The 18,007-nt window shown below is 53.2% G+C and overlaps 5 protein-coding genes across 5 annotated transcripts; 4 read left to right on the forward strand and 1 right to left on the reverse strand.

Annotated features, from left to right (window-relative positions):
- On the forward strand, positions 1-3,368 carry M3YPp2 (histidine kinase M3YPp; the record flags this gene model as incomplete). The annotated part of the gene is made up of 7 exons (XM_003852254.1): positions 1-641; positions 693-1,465; positions 1,582-1,742; positions 1,835-1,890; positions 1,953-2,341; positions 2,406-2,912; positions 2,989-3,368. 7 exons carry the CDS (start codon positions 1-3, stop codon positions 3,366-3,368), a joined length of 2,907 nt encoding a protein of 968 aa, XP_003852302.1.
- Positions 3,369-4,825: 1,457 nt separating this feature from the next.
- On the forward strand, positions 4,826-6,442 carry MYCGRDRAFT_93421 (uncharacterized protein; the record flags this gene model as incomplete). The annotated part of the gene is made up of 4 exons (XM_003852255.1): positions 4,826-4,957; positions 5,017-5,119; positions 5,524-5,543; positions 5,696-6,442. 4 exons carry the CDS (start codon positions 4,826-4,828, stop codon positions 6,440-6,442), a joined length of 1,002 nt encoding a protein of 333 aa, XP_003852303.1.
- Positions 6,443-9,038: 2,596 nt separating this feature from the next.
- On the forward strand, positions 9,039-9,665 carry MYCGRDRAFT_41428 (uncharacterized protein; the record flags this gene model as incomplete). Its single annotated transcript, XM_003852256.1, has 2 exons — positions 9,039-9,455; positions 9,519-9,665. The coding sequence occupies 2 exons, from the start codon at positions 9,039-9,041 to the stop codon at positions 9,663-9,665; spliced, it is 564 nt and encodes a 187-aa protein (XP_003852304.1).
- A 760-nt stretch (positions 9,666-10,425) lies between these two features.
- MYCGRDRAFT_72479 (uncharacterized protein) lies at positions 10,426-12,710 on the forward strand (the record flags this gene model as incomplete). The annotated part of the gene is made up of 3 exons (XM_003852257.1): positions 10,426-11,384; positions 11,459-11,805; positions 11,873-12,710. The coding sequence occupies 3 exons, from the start codon at positions 10,617-10,619 to the stop codon at positions 12,708-12,710; spliced, it is 1,953 nt and encodes a 650-aa protein (XP_003852305.1).
- A 1,528-nt stretch (positions 12,711-14,238) lies between these two features.
- MYCGRDRAFT_41555 (uncharacterized protein) lies at positions 14,239-17,718 on the reverse strand (the record flags this gene model as incomplete). Its single annotated transcript, XM_003852458.1, has 6 exons — positions 14,239-14,863; positions 14,914-14,971; positions 15,018-15,355; positions 15,411-15,518; positions 15,576-16,868; positions 16,922-17,718. The coding sequence occupies 6 exons, from the start codon at positions 17,716-17,718 to the stop codon at positions 14,239-14,241; spliced, it is 3,219 nt and encodes a 1,072-aa protein (XP_003852506.1).
- Between the last annotated feature and the right edge of the window lie 289 nt (positions 17,719-18,007).

Below are 18,007 nucleotides of genomic sequence, written 5' to 3' on the forward strand. Positions count from 1 at the left end.
ATGGGACCACATGATATAACTCGCCAGGAAAGTGCCGTCGATATTCTGTCCGATCATCTCAAACGCTTCCGATCCTACGACTGGGCGTCAACGGATCTAGGCCCCATGTCAGCCTGGTCCTACGAGCTGAGGCGTATGATCAACCTCTGCATGGCCGATCCACGACCCGTTGCTTTATGGTGGGGACCGAACCGAACGTTATTGCACAACGATGCCTATCGTGGCGTCCTCCAGGAACGATACCCGCGGGCACTTGGGAAGCCGGTGGCCGAAGTCTGGCACGATGTGCCCTCCTTCCCTGCTAATTTTGATGTGATCGATGCCACCGGGAAGCCGGCTTTTGGAGAGGATACACTGTTCTTTGTCACGCAAGATAATGGCAGAATCCTAGAAGCATGGATCTCATGGGCCATAATGCCACTTCCTGGAGAAACCGGCAACGTCGGCTACTACAATTCATGCAGCGTCAATACCCGACAAATCATATACGAGCGTCGCATGTCCACACTCCTGACGTTGGAAAGATATACCTCCTCGGTCAGTACGGTCAAAGGCTTCTGGGCGAAGATCTTAAAAGGTCTAGATTCGAACCACGCGGATATCCCATTTGCTACTTTGTATACTCTGGACATCGGCGATGAGTGGCAGTCAAGACAATCGGATCGGAGCACGCAGGAACGAAGAAGCAGCAGCTCCAGTGATGCTTCTTCCAACTTCAGCTTGAGCGGTCCCTCCTCGCAGTGGGTGCTTCAGGGCGTGCTGGAGTCTGCTTCAGAGCCAGAGCCTCCCGAGCTACCAGAGAGTATGTCCGACGAGACATCAGAAGAGACCTTCGGTATCTCTCTCAAGGTGACTGTCAAGACTGGACAACCAAAGATCCTCCGGGTCGCGGATGGGACCTTTCCACGTTCGCTGCAAGCGAGAGCTGTGTCTCGTGCTTACGGAGACCTGTGTCAAGAAGCAGTTCTTATACCCATCACTCGCGGTCGTCGGCATGCCTGCCTCTTCATTGGCCTGAACCCTCGCTGCCTCTACGACGCCGATCACGAACGATTCATCTCCATGCTGAAACGACAACTGGCATCCTCATTGAGTGGCGTTGTCATGGCCGAAGAAGAAACACGACAAGCCAAGGTGAGCGCAGACTTGGCTGCGAGAGAACGCATGCAGTTGACCGAGAGGCTGAACTTCAGCGAACAAGACGCCAAAGAGAAGGAAATGCGTTTCCGTTCCATGGCAGATCAGGCGCCTGTCGGGATGTTCGAGTTCGGTCCGAATGGCGAGTTGGAATATGCCAACGACAGTTGGTATGCATTAACACAACATCCTCGCGATGACTTCACCCCGAAGTCGTGGACAAGTTCCATACATCCCGACGATCGCGCCGAGTTTGACTCCCACTGGAGTCGACTGCTTGCGGGCGAAACAATACAGTTCGAGACTCGCTTGGCGAAACCTTTCGTGAGTACCATCCACATGTCCATGCCAGGCATATACATGGAGACCACGAGGGGTTTGAGAACACATCTCACACATGTCTCCAGATTTCCGACGAATAAATCGGCGGCGAACGCTTGCAAGGCGAAGCCTGGGCTTCGTCTTACGCCTACGCCGAGAAGAATGCTGATGGCAGTGTACGAAACATCCTGGGTTGCGTGGTGGACATCAGCCAGTACAAATTTATGCAAGGATTTCAAGAGAGAAGGACGGCGGAAGCTCTGGAGTTGAAGCGGCAACAGGAGGTATGTTTTGCTTCCAGAAATGCAAGTGCGGTGCTTGAATAAGCTGCACTGCACGATGACATTTAAATCATCTCTTTTTGACCCTTCGATAGGCTTTCATGGACACAACAAGCCACGAGGCTCGCAACCCGCTGTCGGCAATGTCACTGTAAGTGTCACGGCGTTGTCGTCTAGGCCGCATGTATCGCTGATTTTCGATCCTCTCAACAGCTGCGTCGAAAGCATCATCTCCACTCTACAACCAATGTTGAAATCACCAGGAGAGCAGATCACAGCCTCCCGAGAAACGATCAAGTCGACTCTAGAGAGTGCCGAAACGATCATGGAATGCGTGCAACATCAAAAGTTTATCATGGATGACGTTCTCACACTCTCCAAAATCGGATCCGGTCTTCTCGTGGTCTCGCCAATTGAGATACAGCCTCTGGACGAGCTCAAAAGAGGATTGAGGCTTTTCGAGGGCGAGCTTCGACAAGCGGATATTCCTTTGCAGCTCGTTGTCGATCCGTCGTACAAGGACTTAAATATCGATTATCTTTTGCTCGACCCGACAAGGCTGTTGCAGATTCTGATCAATCTCATCACCAATGCGATCAAATGTAAGCTCTTTAATGCTAGACTCCCATCCCAGCCTCGTTCGCTAACCAAATTTAATGTCTTAAGTCACGAAAGATGAAGCCATCAGACGAATCACGGTCACCATATCAGCCAGTCGACAACGACCCGAAAGCAATGATGGCTTTTCCTTCATGCCTAACGCGGAGGACAGCAATGCTCGACTAGAAGTCGAAGAAGACTCGGCAATCTACCTTCAAATTACAGTGGAAGATACAGGGCGTGGTATCGAGCGTCATGAGCTCGATCATCTATTCCAACGGTTCCAGCAGGCTTCTCCGAAAACCCACGTCAAGTACGGCGGCTCCGGGCTGGGCCTATTCATTTGCAGAGAACTTGCCAAGATGCAAGGCGGTCAAATCGGTGTCTCTACCGCCTTTGGTAGGGGGTCGAAGTTTGCGTTTTACTTGAAAGCGAAACGTTGCGGAGCGCCGGTGGGAGACGACAAACGTATGGAGCAGCAGAGAAGCGTCCCGACCAGGACAAAACCAATTGCTAGCAACAGCGATAGCGAAACGCGGCGACGAGTTGTTTTACTTGTGGAGGATAATCTTGGTGAGTATGACGTTCAGAGCCGTTCCTTTCACCGTTGCCCTCCGAGCGCCACTAACCACACTCATCTCCATTTCAGTGAACCAAAAAGTCATGGCCAAACAACTCCGCTCCGCGGGCCACGACGTGACAGTCGCCAACCATGGGCAAGAAGCTCTCGACCACATACGCACCACCCACTTCTGCGTTCCAAACGGCGGAGTAGAACTGGACGTCGTGCTGATGGACATTGAAATGCCCATCATGGGCGGTCTGGAGTGCACGTCTCGAATACGAGAGATGGAAATGAAGGGCGAGATCCAGGGACGAGTCTCGTTGATTGCAGTGACTGCGAATGCGAGAGCGGAACAGCAGAAGCAGGCGATGGATGTGGGGTTTGATGCTGTTATCACGAAGCCTTTCAAGATGGAGGCTTTGAGGGTTGAAATGGATAGTGTTTGTGGAGGGCAAGGCGGATGACGTCCGACGAAAGCTGACTGGCATGAATTTCAATCATGAAATTGGAGAGGCGTACACATTGGGGAGTACTACGGTCTTGGTCGCATCGGCACGCGGGGACAGCACTCTCGCCTCGACGTTTGCGGAACAGCATGTTGGAGGTCTCAAGAATGGCAGGCTCCGCTTAGACTTGGCGGAGAGCTATGGACGGAAGGAGAGAGAAGCGAAGAGCGAACACAGCAGAAGAAGCTGAGGAGTACGGCAGAAATGTGGTGGAAAGATCACAGGATGTTCGAATCACAATACACAATCCCGCGCCAGCCTGCCTACAAGCTGAAACGTCCTCTGTACTACGAATCTCGAGCTCGCGAGACGACCACAAAACATGACTGGAAGGACTTTCCATGACACACGTCGTTGTCTAAGCTGTTCTGCTGGACAACAGCGATGCCAGCAGAACTTGCCCAGCAGAGCCACTTCTGCACCACCCGTCCGCCACGCGCACGCAGAACAAGGAATGCCTGTCTTTGCGTTGCGATTTCCGGAATGGAACCTTCGATGGCGCTCTTAGAAATTGAACGTTCGATTCACTCTTTCGAGTCGCCATATGTCCGCAGTGGTGTGATACACAGCATGGACACCTATCGAGTCGACTCGAAGCTTTTGCATGTCGTCCTGAACTTTCGTCCAATCTCAGGCCTGTGGTCAGGAGATCATCGTGCGAGGCCCGAGACGGCACGCGAGTGAAAGTATGCTTATCACAATTTCGAGGGTGTATGCACGCACGAATCGATTCATCCCTCACTCTTCGGACATGGGCCCCGTGCAAGATTGAAAATTGGAATGATCGCAAGCTACACACGAGAGTGTGAAACCTCATCGTAGAAAGAAAGGCGACAAGCCACATGTCAGCACTAATCGACACAGCAGGGACGAACCATTATCCTTGTCAGCTTGACTTTCAGGGACCGGCAGGAGGTGACCCGATTTCCCTGGGGCAGCTTTCAGTCCGAGGGGCTCCTTTCGGCGCAGGATGTGGCAAAGAACTGGTCGGAAACCTCTGTGGCAGATGGCGAAGATGAAGAGCTACCCTCGTCGTCAGCTCGGGAGAGCAAGGCAACACGCGAATGTCCGCTCGGGTAGCGATAGCATGACGAGGGCCTGTTGACATATGCTTGCAGGCAATCTAAGGCCTGCGGTGTTTTGACCGAATATGGACTCAGAGCAGATAGGCTTTGGGGTTTTCTTTCCCCTGGAGGGCATTGGAAATGAGATACTTGAACCAAGCAGACGCACGGCGGTACCAGCTCTTCAGGCGTATCACTTTGCTCCTGTTCGCAACCATTTGGTCCACAACATCGACGACCAAGCAATCAACATCGCTTCTTCGACAACTCTAATCACGCCAACCCAGCAATCAACCTCTCCGACTAAGACAAGCGGCCGATCTAGCAGCCTCCTGTTTGACCGCTCCAACCATGAAGCTCGCCGTCATCATCGTTGCCGCCTTTCTCGGAGCGGTCCCTGCACTCGCCAATCATCGGCTCTTCTGCGAGGATGGGGACGACACTATTGTGACTGATCTTTGCGACTACCACAAGATCCCAAGGGTATGACATGTGATCCTCGATAATACCATCGACCGTGGTGCCTAATGCATGTATTCTAGGTCCCAAACTCTACTGGAACCTGCTGTGCTACCGACGATCAAGAAGACACCTTCAAGAGCATCTGCGATGGTTACAGCTGGGATGTCCGGGAGGCTCCGGAAGGTTGCTAGAGTGGCAAATGGATGATGGAATGAGAGACTGACTGGCACTCTTCTCTCACGGGTCATCGGTGAGGCCTGGGTGACCACCGATCAGGAGGAGTGTTGAGTTGGTCCGGTGGCTGATCCGGAGCAACAGAGATATGAGAGTCTTGCTCTGACGGTTACCTCAATCGATCAATTCAACGATCACAACTTTTGTCAGATGCGCGGAGGCTATGCACGCGAGTTGGAACAAGCTCACTTTACGAGCATGGCGGCACAAAGGTGATCGGAAATGATTTTGTTTGCTCGCTGCGTCTATGTGTATCTCGACGTTCCGTGATCGTAGACAACTATCCTCGTCATGCCAGCCGTGGCCATGTCCCGATCCAGCCTGCTGACCATCACCACCGCTCCGATTCACAGTCATTCATCATCGGGCTCAGGTAAGTCCGGGTAATAGGCCTCTCTAGGTTCATCCTCCTCCGGTTCATCCTCTTCAGGCTCAGGATCGGGATAAGTGGGCTCTGGTGGTGGATTCTCGCAGTAGTATCCTGGAGTTTCGACATCTTCATCGACATAGACACATTCCAGATAGCGGCAACAGGTTTCCGAGACGATGCTGCTACCTGGCACGCATGCGAATGACTGGAAGACGCACATGCCAGCGGGCGAGGGCGTGCTAGCGAGGGTGGAGCTCGTAGTGCTGGATGTGGTGTCAGAAGTCGTTGTGGAAGGCGATGTGGTGGCTTCCGTGCTTTGCACGGCCAGACTGCTTGTCGTGGAGGCTGTGGTTGCTGCGGAGGACGAGGTACTGCTGTTTATTGGCTCCGCACTGGCTGAAGTGGAGATAGATGTGCATTGGCTGGCCGAAGTTGAGGCAGGTGTGGACGATGTGCTGGTGTCAACTGTTGAAGATGAGGACGATTTGGTCGAGCTTCCGGCGGCAGTCGAAGCGCTGGCAGCAAGACTGGTAGATGAGCCTGGAGTGTTGGAATCAACTCGCACAGATGTCGTCGAGGCTGCGGAGATCAAGGTCGTAGAAGTTGAAGTCCGAGTAGAGGACGTTGTGGACGAGGTGGCGACCCCGGATGTGGTCAAGCTAGCGCTTGAAGTGCTTGTCGAAAGTCGGCTGGCCGAGATCGTCGTCGACGAGGATCTTGGGGTGGTTGACAACGTTGACGAGAATGTTGAAATCCGACTTGCCGATGTAGTAGTACGGCTCGGTTGGCTGGACGTAGTGCTGGCCCGAGTTGTCGAAGTAGTAGCTCGGGTAGTCGTTGTGCTGATCCTTGAAGTCGTCGTCGAAGTCGTGGGTGCCGGAGATGGACAGGCCTTATCATAGAAGATGCCCGGAGCCGAAGTATCGGCCTTAGCCACCTCTGACACTGCCGCAGAGTACAGACGACAGGAGCCAGACGCGAATCGGTAAGATCCACATCTCGGAATTCCAGCGCAGTTGCTCGCGCACTGAGACAGCGTGCCAGCAGGAGTGGTCTGGAGAATGCTTGCGCCTTTGTCATTTCCGTTCAAGCCACAGATTGGCATCCGGCAGGCTTTGTCGTACAGAACGGCTTGAGATGCTGGATTTGGTTTGGCGACCACGGCAACAGGTGCTGAGTAAAGACGACAGTAGCCGTAGCCAAAAGCATAGGCCAAGCAAGCCGAGTTCTTCGCGCAACTGGTCGTGCAATGAGCCAGAGAGGTGTCGGGGGCTGTCTGGATGATCTTGGCGCCAGTGTCAGCTGCCTTGAGGCCGCATGTCGTCGTTTGTCTCTGGGAGTTGCGAGGAGTCGCCTCGACGGCACCGTAGAATGGCACTACCAAGATGAGGAGCGTGAGAAGCTGCATTGTGAGCACTTGTTGGCGAGTGAAGGAGTATGAAGAGTAGATCGGCAATTAGGGAGGCCCTCGCGGCGTTTATATATACGTCTGCAGAGCTTGGGTCAATATTTTCAAGGCCGTGGGATTTTTGTCCCAATCGCAATTACCTGGTCTTTTTCGGCCACTCCGAGTCGAGAGGCTGATTTCCAAGGCGCTAATGAGGCCGTTGAACAATGTCGCTCGAACATCAGGCCACCACGCAGCCACCATGTGCCAGCTCATGCATTCGCTTTGCCTCGACTTCAAGGACTGCCTTCATAGAGCCGACCCTCCTTGCTTCTGCCGAGAGGGTGTTCCCGCTCAATGGCCTGTGAGCTCGTAACAGTGCTCAGCTGGAAGTATTTTGTAGGAGGACTTCCGCCGTGCAGCTCGAGGAAATGGTACTGATGGCGATAACATCGCCACGATATGCAAGTGGCCCAGCGAGAGAGCGGTCAATGCTAGCATAGGCGTTGGTGATGTTGGTAGGGTTCGACTGTCTGCAGTCAGATGTGCCAGCTCTAGATCAGCCCATAGCTCACTATACTCGTTAGATTCGCACTAGTACCTTATAGGATGCCGCACGAAGATTATTGAGAGTCACGTAGCGTGCAGTAGTGTCCGGCATCGCGAAGGCCGGAAGCTTGTCGGCGCGTCCGACTCACCGCTCGATCTGGATGAGCCCGAGATGCAGCGGAGAGATAGCACATAGCAACCGCTGCTCCTTCTTTACATATATGGTGTCGGCCCGCGTGAAAGCTCATGATGCTGCGTTGGTCCCGTTTCGCTGAGGTGTATACGCAAAGGTCCTGGAGGCAGATCATTGGAAGACCGATACGGTAGAGAGCTTTGCCCTGCAGAGTACGGCCATGCTTCTCGACGCGTGCAGTCCACGTGGCGACGAAGCACGACCATGCCTCATGCATACTTCAGCTGCGTCTGCATGCGCCATGTTTCGAAAAGCAGGTCCAGGCGAGGACTTCTATTGCCGCGGAGGACTGCGGTCCGACCTTTGTGCTGTCCAGCAATGTCCCGTGGACTTTCTCGGGGTCTCCGTTGATGAAAGCCACAAAACAACGGCTTCGCGTGTTGGCGGCATGGCGGTGTCAAGCAGCCCCGAGCCCTCTTGTAGCAGTCCAGACGCCCGTTGTGAAGCTCTCGCGCTTGCCTCTCGCCAGCATTCTCTATGTGCCGCCGTAATGCATGTGTGGTGCGCGCTCACCTGCACCTGTTCTCCGCTCGCGGCCAGACCGAGTTGGCCAACTTGTGTGTATCCGTCAACGCCATACCTGTGAGAGACATGGAGAGGCGGCGTTGCGCTATTCTCGGCAGCCTCTGGACCATCCTCTGGATCACTCTGCCGTCACAGCATTCGACAGGGGTTTCGAGCTGATGTTGATGTTCCTCTTCGAATCTTTGCGGCGGCGAAAGGAAATGCAACCCACGCTAAAATGGTTACGTAAGCTCAACTGAACTTCACGGCCAATACCTACGTCCACAATAACACCGAATCCATATCGCAAGGAAGAAAGATGAAATGGCAGGGACTGGACTGAGACGGGATAACATGGCTCTAGCCACAACCATCAGATGCCAGTTGCACAGCACTGATGGAGTGCAGCGCAGGACGGCTCAGCAATTTTGCTCATGGCACGACCACTCGAACACCACTCAATGTATCATGAGTGAATGAGTTCGACTCCGTTGGCCTCCTGTCCATATATAGAGCTTGTCTGAGCTCGTTGCATGCACTCACGAAGCGTTGTGAACCCATATCGAAACCTGAACGAAAATGTTCAGTCCGACAAGCACATCCGCTAGATGTGGAACGACGGCAACCTGGTGAGATGCCGACATCGATTCTGCCGTTTGCTCGGGAACGGAAATACCCCATACAACGAAGGATTACTGTCTACTTCAGCTCCTCGCCAACTCCCCGTGCGGGGAAGAGCATCGAGATGGTAAGATCCACCTCACCTCAGTACTGATATATAGAGAGATCACGACTTTGTCCGTAGATTCCGCGCAATCGCACCGGACCGCTTATTCTCATTATCACCTCTCCACTCAATACCATCATGCCTTCGAAAGACATCGAATTGAAGACTTCAGACAATATCACTCTTCGAGGATGGTTCGTCACGCCCGCCTCGTTCGACGGCAAATTACCTTGCCTAGTCATGGCACATGGCTGGACTGCGCTGAAGGAGATGGACCTCAACACCTTTGCCGACTACTTCACTTCCAGCTTACCGATATCCTGCCTTGTGTACGACAACAGAGGTTTCGGCGACAGCGACCCAGCACTGGGTCAGCCGCGCCACGAGATCATCCCTCAGCTACAGCAGAGCGACTATTCTGATGCCATTACATACGCCTCATCTTTGCCAGAGGTCGATCCGGAACGCATCGGACTTTGGGGCAGCTCCTATAGCGGAGGGCATGTTCTCTACGTAGGTGCAGTGGATCGACGAGTCAAAGCTGTGCTGTCGCAAGTGCACGCATCATCTCCATTCGACCAGAATGAGGAAAATCTACATTATTCTGCTTTCGCTGAGTTATACAGCCTACTCACCAACGGTTGGGAGAACTTCAACCGCCTCATTCGGCCTGACTTTGCTGGTGGGATGAACACTTCATTCGCAGAGGGTATGTCACTCTTCGTATTGTTGCGTATGCCCGCGAGCTGTAGTCGCTCTGAATGATCTGCATTGTACTGTGTACGATGCTCTCATGATCGGAAATCCTCTCAATGTTGAAACCTAAACGACTCCCTGCTGCCTGAGGCAGGCATGCTGAGTCAGCTCCCAGATTTCTTCCCTTTCAATCGCCGTTGCGCCTCTCAAGCTCTCCTGCTCCGCCTCCATTCCATCGTGTCAGTCATCATCAACAGATGCAATTTCAGGGCTGGACCTCTTTCCTGCTTTGCGAATGCTGACATATGTCCGCAGCGCTGGTCTGGTAGGCAAGCCGGATCCGCGTGAGCAGCTGATGAGCATACACAGCTCAGCAGTACTAGATCGCTGCTGGACATGCTACACGACACGGCATTATGTCAGTCGAGTGTCTCCGTTCATCGCGCCTTCAGATTGCGGACGTTTGATCGTAGGTGAGATAGCTCTCACTCGTGGTGATGGATCGCATACCCACCGTCGGGACCCAGATGACCCCACCAAGATCCTTCGGAAGGATGCAAGTACGATGACCTGGAGCTACAGACTTCGTGCCTAACAATAGCTCGGGTCTCAAAATGCCAGGAGGCCCAGAACAGCTCATCAAGCCCGTTATGGCGATGATCACCACGAGCTACATGATCCGCTCACCGCACGTATGGCTGTTGCAATCGAGGTAACGCAGCAAGTAAGAAGCAAGTATCTACGCCAGAATATTCCTCCTTGCAAACTCTACCGACAACCTTCAGGCGCTACTCAATCCTTAAGCGAGACGAATAGCGGAAGTTCTGGTGCTGAAACCTGCAGCAGGCGACAGGCCTTCGACGTTGTGTTACTTCGCGTCCTTCAGCTGGTCGAGCGCTGTTCTCTACGCCTGGATAGTTCTTCGCAGGTCGAACAATCGAAGACCCAAGACATTACCACAGGAAAAGCTACGTATCAGAGAACGACGACTTCATCATACGGCCAGGACAAATCCAGACCATGGGCGAGTCACGCCCAACCGCAGAAGAATACACCGATGTCATCGTCGTAGGAGCAGGCCCAGCAGGCTTAATGGCCAGTCTCAGCCTGTCGGCCTCGAACATTCCGCATCAGATCATTGACAAGCTCGGCACACGGGCACTGAATGGACGTGCAGACGGCTTCCACCCCCGAACGCTGGAGATTTGGGATAGTTTCGACATTGCCGACAAAGTAGGAAGCGTCGGCTATCGCATAAGTGAAATAGCTTTCTGGGGACCTCGTCCGGATGCCGCGGATGGAATTGTTCGCCAGCGACGCGACGTCGCTAACGGCGGTGATATTCGCCAACAGCGTGGCATCACTGTTCATCAGGGATTCATCGAAGCTGCTTTGACGGAAGGCATCAGAGCTCAGAATGGTCCTTCTGTGCAGAGAGGGGTCAAGCCGAGTGCCCTGTCGCTGGACAACCTGTCATGCGACGATCACAGCTCTTATCCGATCACGCTCGAGGTAGACCACCTCAAGAAAGAGAATTTGGAGCTCTGGGGAGGGTTTCCTCATTCTATCACGCCTGCTGGTCAGATCAAGGAAGAACACGGCTGGACTGGTGCTTTTGGTCGGGACTCGGAGGACACTGTACCTCACGTGAGTGGTGTTGAAGGACGCAGAAGAACCATACGGGCGAAGTACCTCATAGGCGCCGATGGCGGGCATTCGTGGGTCCGTCGCCAGTTCTCTGATCATTTCTTCATGGAGGGAGTTACCAGGAACTCGGTCTTTGGTGTGGTGAGCAAATTGCAGAGCAGAGGCAGGTCGGCGGCTTTGAGTTGTCCACTGTCATTGCTAACGCTTTGCTCCAGATCGACATCGTTCCCGTGACTGACTTCCCGGACATTCGCAAAATTTGCACCATCATGTCCGCTCATGGCTCCGTCCTGCTGATCCCACGCGAGAACAATCTGGTGCGACTGTATATTCGATTGCCTCGTACAGAGGAGCAGGACAACGCCAAACAAGTTGCGAGCCTGGAGACCGCCGGCAAGGCTTTCAAGACAGCCAAGAAGATCTTCCATCCTCACACCATCGAATATAACTACTGCGACTGGTTCACTGTCTATACAGTAGGCCAGCGGATCGCAAATCACTACTCCTACGCCAATCGGGTGTTTCTCGCTGGCGACGCTGTCCATACGCATACTCCTTCCGGGTACGTCCGCCCAAGCATGGCACACAAGTTACTGAAACATACGCTGACTTCAATACTTCACTACTAGTGGTCATGGATGTAACGTGAGTCAGCAAGATACATACAACTTGGGTTTCAAGCTCGCTGGCGTGCTGCGAAGCCAGCTCAATCCATCCGTTCTGTCGACATATGAGAGCGAACGTAGACCAATAGCTCAAGAGTTGATTGATCTTGACACAACGCTGGCCAAGATCTACACTTCCGACTCTCCTGCGTCATTCGAAGAGGTCAAACGCATCTATGCCAGGGTCAGCGATCACGGATCCGGTATCCACATCTGCTACGGGTCCAGCCTGCTCGTCGCAGCACCAGAAGCATGTGACGCTGGTCGAGCCTCCGGTCTCCGACTTGGACAACGCATGCCCGATGTAGAGATCATCAATCATGCCTCAGGAGGTCTAAGCAGTATGCACGCTCAACTGAAGGCCAATGGACGGTGGAGAATGCTCGTTTTCTCAGGGAGCTTGAGTGACGAGCAGAGCATCAAGCAAGCGAACTCTGCTGGTGAGCAGATCGCAGAACTCCTGAAAAGCGTTTCCACCACACCGAACAGGGACTCCACCACGAAAGACTTCCAAGTCGTGCTCATCCATGCTGGAAATCCGGCAAGTTTGGAAGCGGGCGCCTTGCACAGCGTCTACTATCCCTTCAACAAGACTACAGGATACGACTACAACACCGTCTTCGCGGCAACTTCAGTGGCAGGCGTGGATGAACGGAATGTATACGACATCTTCGGCATAGGAAAAGACCCAGGCGCTATTGTGATCATTCGCCCTGATCAGGTCGTTGGTTGGATCGGCGGAGTGTCGGACTTGGATCGTCTTCGGACCTGGTTACACACGTTCATGGTCGTGCGAGAGTGATATGTCGAGGAAAATACATGCGTAGCCTTGATGAGCGTAGGTTTCTTGATCATGCACCGCTCGATAGCCTGTTACGTCGTATGCTGACGACAACGAAGAACAGCTAGCGTATATCATCAAGACTTAGCTACGCTACAGTTTTACGCATCCACCGACTGTTCCTTCAGCGCCAGCGCCATCTGTTGTATGGCCACATCGCAGACCGTCTCCCGCCCCGTCCTCCACTTCATGCCAAGATCTTTCTCCGCCAAAGAAGTTTCACTCTGCCATTCGTCCACGGGATACCCTTCCTTCTCAAGCTTGACACCAATTTCCAGAAAGTGATCTCCAATCCAGTGCTGGTGGAGAGAGAACGTACTCCATACCATGGGACAGCGAGTCGTAATCGTCCCCCGCTTCGAGCTGAGCGACAGCAACATGTCGAATGTGTACAGACAGACTGAGGTCCCTGAGGCTGTGATCCAGAAATCGGCCACGAACCTCAGACTCGTGACAGTATTTCTCGAAGATGGCCACGATTGACGTGATCTTTCTGCCACTCCTGATGCAGTAGTGAAATGTCAATACACACCACGAGTATCCTCGATCATCCAGCTAGCTCATGGAACAACCCAGTCTGAGCCTCAGCAAATTCCGGGACAAGCTTGTGAGGCGGTATCCAAGCCCAGCCGTACGAATCTGCCTTCCGATGGCCTCGCCAACTTTCTACCTTCTTGTGAGTAAACATGGCGGACCGTGCTGAAAGCGCGCGATAGCTTACCCGGATCGGCTTTGTCGATGATCTTGACCTTTTCTCCGCACCTCAAGTCCAGATAGCCTCCATTATGCTGCAACGCTTGATGGTCTCGAGTCAAGATATAGATTGCATCGGGTATTGCAGCGGCCATTTCATGCACAATGCTAGGTCGATAAGGTACGTATTCGCCGTAGTTGTTGGGTGTATCGTAGACTCCTGGATGGACTGAGACTGCATCTGCTGGGTCACCAAGCAAGTGATTGAACTCGGAGTAGCGTTCGATAATGTCCTGTTTCTCCAAAGGGGCATGAGTCGCACGCGGAGGTTTCCAGCCGAGTTTTGCACGAAGACTCCGACTCGCCCAACGGAAAGAGTTGCTAGAAGCCAGAAAAGTTCGGTTGCCTGTGTATGGTTAGTACATCAGCGTCTCGGACGAGTCCGGAGCGAGACGTACCCATGCTTGTGACTCGCTCGCCGTGGAGCTTGCGAGGGAACCCGCTGATTGGATAGGAAGTACCTCTCGTCAAACATAATGAGATCTCGGTGGCGGTAGCTTTATTCGAACGGCGAATGTGAACAGGAGTGTCAATGCGAAATTGCTCCTCGTTGACCATGCGGTCCAGTATCCGAGCGTCGATTCGAACCTCTTGCGGTTGTAATGTGTCGTCATTCTCCTCTTTGATCAAAAAGTGAGGGTCGTGGCCGGCCACCGCATTCCTTCTGATGAAGTGTGCCAGCTGTGCCACCTCTACGCCAGCGATGAACCGACAATGCAACCAGCCTGATAATTCGTTAGTGATTATATGGACCGCAATTTCGATGGTTTCGATGCGACTGACCCGACACCTCGAATGTGTCCGCGTTCGGGACTTCATGAGCTGGCCCACTGTCGAAGTAGAAGCATGTGGCCACCAGACGCTGGGCCAGGGTCTTGATCATCGGATTTGAGTCCAGGTGCAGTCTGGTCGCTTCCTTCAAGATTTCCATTTTGTCCACTTCGTCCAGTTTTGGTAAATTATCAGGCAGCTTCGGGTTGATCCTGATATATCGCTTCCTGTTTTCGGCTGTCGGCTGCTTGATCCTTAGGTAATTCTCCCACGTTCGCTCGGAGTCAAGCGACATTTTGACGTGGTCATGGGCCAGTTTGGACAAATATCTCCCCTGTGCTAGGAAACCTGGGCGCAGAGGTCGCCATTTCGTGGAGTCTCCATCTTTGTACTTCGGAGAATACGCTGTGCCAAGAGAGACGATAATGTCTGGTTCGGCGTCTTTCAGCGCTGGCCACAGTAGCTTCCGTTCCTGGTCCGCCACTTCGACCGGGTTGTTGTGATATAGACCTCCGTCGGCATATGTGCGTTTTGATGGCTCGTGGCAGAAGGGTTTGAAATAGGTCGGTGCTGCTGAAGTCGCGCGTGCACTGCGCAGTGTTAGTGGCGATGACGTAAGGCAATGGCAGAGTAGACGCACGCTTCCCATGTCCGGAGCTCCGACGACGGCTTCTCAGGACGCTGAAATTGGTATGGTACTGTGAAATGTTAGCAGGGGGTTGAACGTACGGACTTGCGACTAACGTTTTTCCAAACACAAGCGATTGTAGTTTGACAGCACCACACTACTACCTGCCGCTGATGTCGTCGTCACAGCAACATTGATGTCGATTCGGTCGCTCTCTTCGCGCTGTCCTCCAAACAAGTATTGCTTGTCATTGAAAGCTAATTTCAAAGCCTCCTCAAAAGGATGAGTCTCATACTTGGACTGATTGTAGTGTTCGACAAGCTTCGATATTCCTGGCACGTTAATGCCTTTGCGAGCTGTGAAGGCCTGTTTGCATAGACTTTCAAACGAATGGGCGCATTGCGCAACTGTCATGTTGCGAGCTGTCAAGCCCAGGGCAATGATGCCACCAGTGCTAGCAACCTGTCAGCTTGAGATGTCCAGATGAGGATGTGTATACTTGTACTCACCTCGTACCGACTACAAGATCAAAGAAGCTTTGTACATTGATGCGTCCGCCTAGCTCCCTTTCAATGTGTTTGAGAATCTCGAGCTCCACCACACCTCGCACGCCGCCACTGGATCATGTCAGCAATCGCTAAAACGTAAACACCTCGAGATGGTGGATGACACACCCGTCTAATGTCAAGACTCTCACGCCCGCACTTGCAGGCTTCAGGTATACTTGCCACGGACTCCTCCACCGGTTATGTCTTGGCTCCATGGGACACTCCGATATTTCCACGTATCGATTGAGGTAAACTTTGCCATAGGTCCTCAGGCATGGCCCGCAGATGATGTGACCACATGGTAGCGCGTGCTCCGGTGACTCGAACAGGCAGACGTAGCACACCGAGTGACTGATATTGGCTTCCTGATCGCCTCGAAAGGCGTGTTCGAAGAACGGGAGAAGAATCAGCTCCTTGTGGATCTCAGCAGCCGCTTTATCTTCAGACCTCTCCTCTTGCTTCCGTTCCAGGACTTTGGCATGAAGAGCGACCAGTTTGTCGTATACGTCTCTCTGGAATTTCTCCCTGTAGTCATGAAAGTTGAACTTCGATTCGTAGTCGCCGGCTGCAAGCAGCTTGCCAGACTTCAATTGGTGTCCTTTGGCTCCGTGACCACTGCGAACGTTGACACATCGCTCTCCTTTCGCACTGCTGAACTCACATCTCCAGTGGCGATCACAGAAGTTCTCTAGCGCATTGTCGACATGGTCCGAGTATTCAGGATAAGTTTCATCCGGCCTTCCAAGATACCGGTTACGAGCCAAGTTGAGCATTATGCAAGAGGCAATGACAAAGCTGAGTTCTTCGAAGATGAACGGACCCCGCTGCAGCTCGGCCCAGCTGTTCATGACTTGAATCGCAAGCTTGAGTATGTTCCCGCCAAAGTCATTAGGAATAGGGCTATTCGTGAATGCTGCTTGCACAAAGTCGAAAGGCTCGTCCAGGTTCTTCGCAAAGTGGTCGAAAGCCACTTGAAGGTAAGGTTCCAGCTCGTCTGCGTTGAGAAGCATGCGAAGCTCGGCTTTCTTCTCTCGTGCAGCTTGACACGACTTGCTGATCTCAGCCGAGAGCTTCTTGACCTGTCCTTGAATGAGGTTGGGTATACCATCAGTGGGGATGCGAACAACCCTGACAGAGCTGTAGTAGGACAGAACCAGCTGTTCCACGGAGCCCACTTGGCGATCTCTGTCCTTCCAGAATTTGGCATGCCGCTTCAAAGTCTGATTGTTCTCCACGGCTCCTGCTACACTGGCCATGAGCGAGATAGTGGCCCGGTCGACGTCCCACTGCTCTTCCGGAATATCGTTCTCTGCTGCGTTCAGCGCGATGATGACATGTGGAAGGACAGGCTGGTTCGAAGATTCCTCGAGGGCTTTCTGAGCCCAATCTACTAGGCGCTCCACAACACCCTCGATAGTTCTGTAAGACAAGTGAGCCAAGGCGTTTCCAAGTCACAGATGTTCTGGGCTTACCTGGGATTCTTGAGAACGAAAACGATGACATCCGAGAAGGTGTAGAGCAAACGAGGATACAAATTGGCAACGGCGTACTCTCGGGTCTTCTTGGAGTCAGAATCGGCCCAGAGTAGCTGCCGTTCAGACATTGGTTTCATTCGCCGTCTCCTGCGAGCTCCAGCGGCGGATGCATCTCCTTTGGCTTGATCTCGCATCTGCCGACGGGCCTTGGCTCCCACGGGATCCCTAGCGCCGCCGTCAAGGCCTTCGCAGTCCGCGAAAAGCAATGGCGTTTGTGATCTTGACATGCAGGAGTCCGGATCCAGGTACAAGTGGACATCTTCTGAAGTCGGGACATCGCGGCCGTGAGCACCCACGACTGGTGTGGTGAATTTGGGATCATCTGGTTCGATGTTCAGGTCAATAAGTAGCTTGATCAGGGTACTCTTGCCAGCTCCTGTCTGCCCTACAAAGGACACGAGACTCGGATACAATGCGTCCGCAGTAGAGGTCGTCGGAGAGGTGATTGCGTCGGGATCTGTCCGTAGTTCCTTGATCCTTGCTATAAGGCTTGAATAACGCCCATAGTCCGCTATCAAAGGGAGCTCTGAACCATCCCGGATGATGCCAAACCACGTAGTGTCGAAATCGTCGTTGTGGAGCTTTTCACGAGCAGCATCGGTCAGGTCTGGCGTGAGCACGTCCTTGATCGTCTTGGCCACGTTGTGATTCGTCTTCTCGTGTGGCAAGTCACCAGGCCGAGGCTTCTTACGATGCACAGCTTGCCTATCCCAGCAATGTGCGCAGATCACCATCCGACACACGTTACAGAACCAGGTGTCGGCCTGCGCTTGCTCACAGTCTCCGCAAACTTCGCCCGAGCCAGTTACATGTGCTCCGGAACTCATAGCGGTGTCGCGAGTTCTGGATGCTTCCCTCAGACCTGAGCGAACGCTTTGCGGTGTGTGACGTCCTTCGCGAGGCACCTCCAGTGCGGTAAGTTTTGGCGGTGAAGCGCGCAGACTCTCGAATGTAGGTGGACTGTTTGATAATGGTGTCCTCGACGGCTGGTAGAGGTTGGCATTGTTTCGTGAAAGTGACGAT

The sequence above is a fragment of the Zymoseptoria tritici genome, chromosome 5 (genome assembly GCF_000219625.1).
Source record: "Zymoseptoria tritici IPO323 chromosome 5, whole genome shotgun sequence".
Lineage (NCBI taxonomy): Eukaryota > Fungi > Ascomycota > Dothideomycetes > Mycosphaerellales > Mycosphaerellaceae > Zymoseptoria > Zymoseptoria tritici.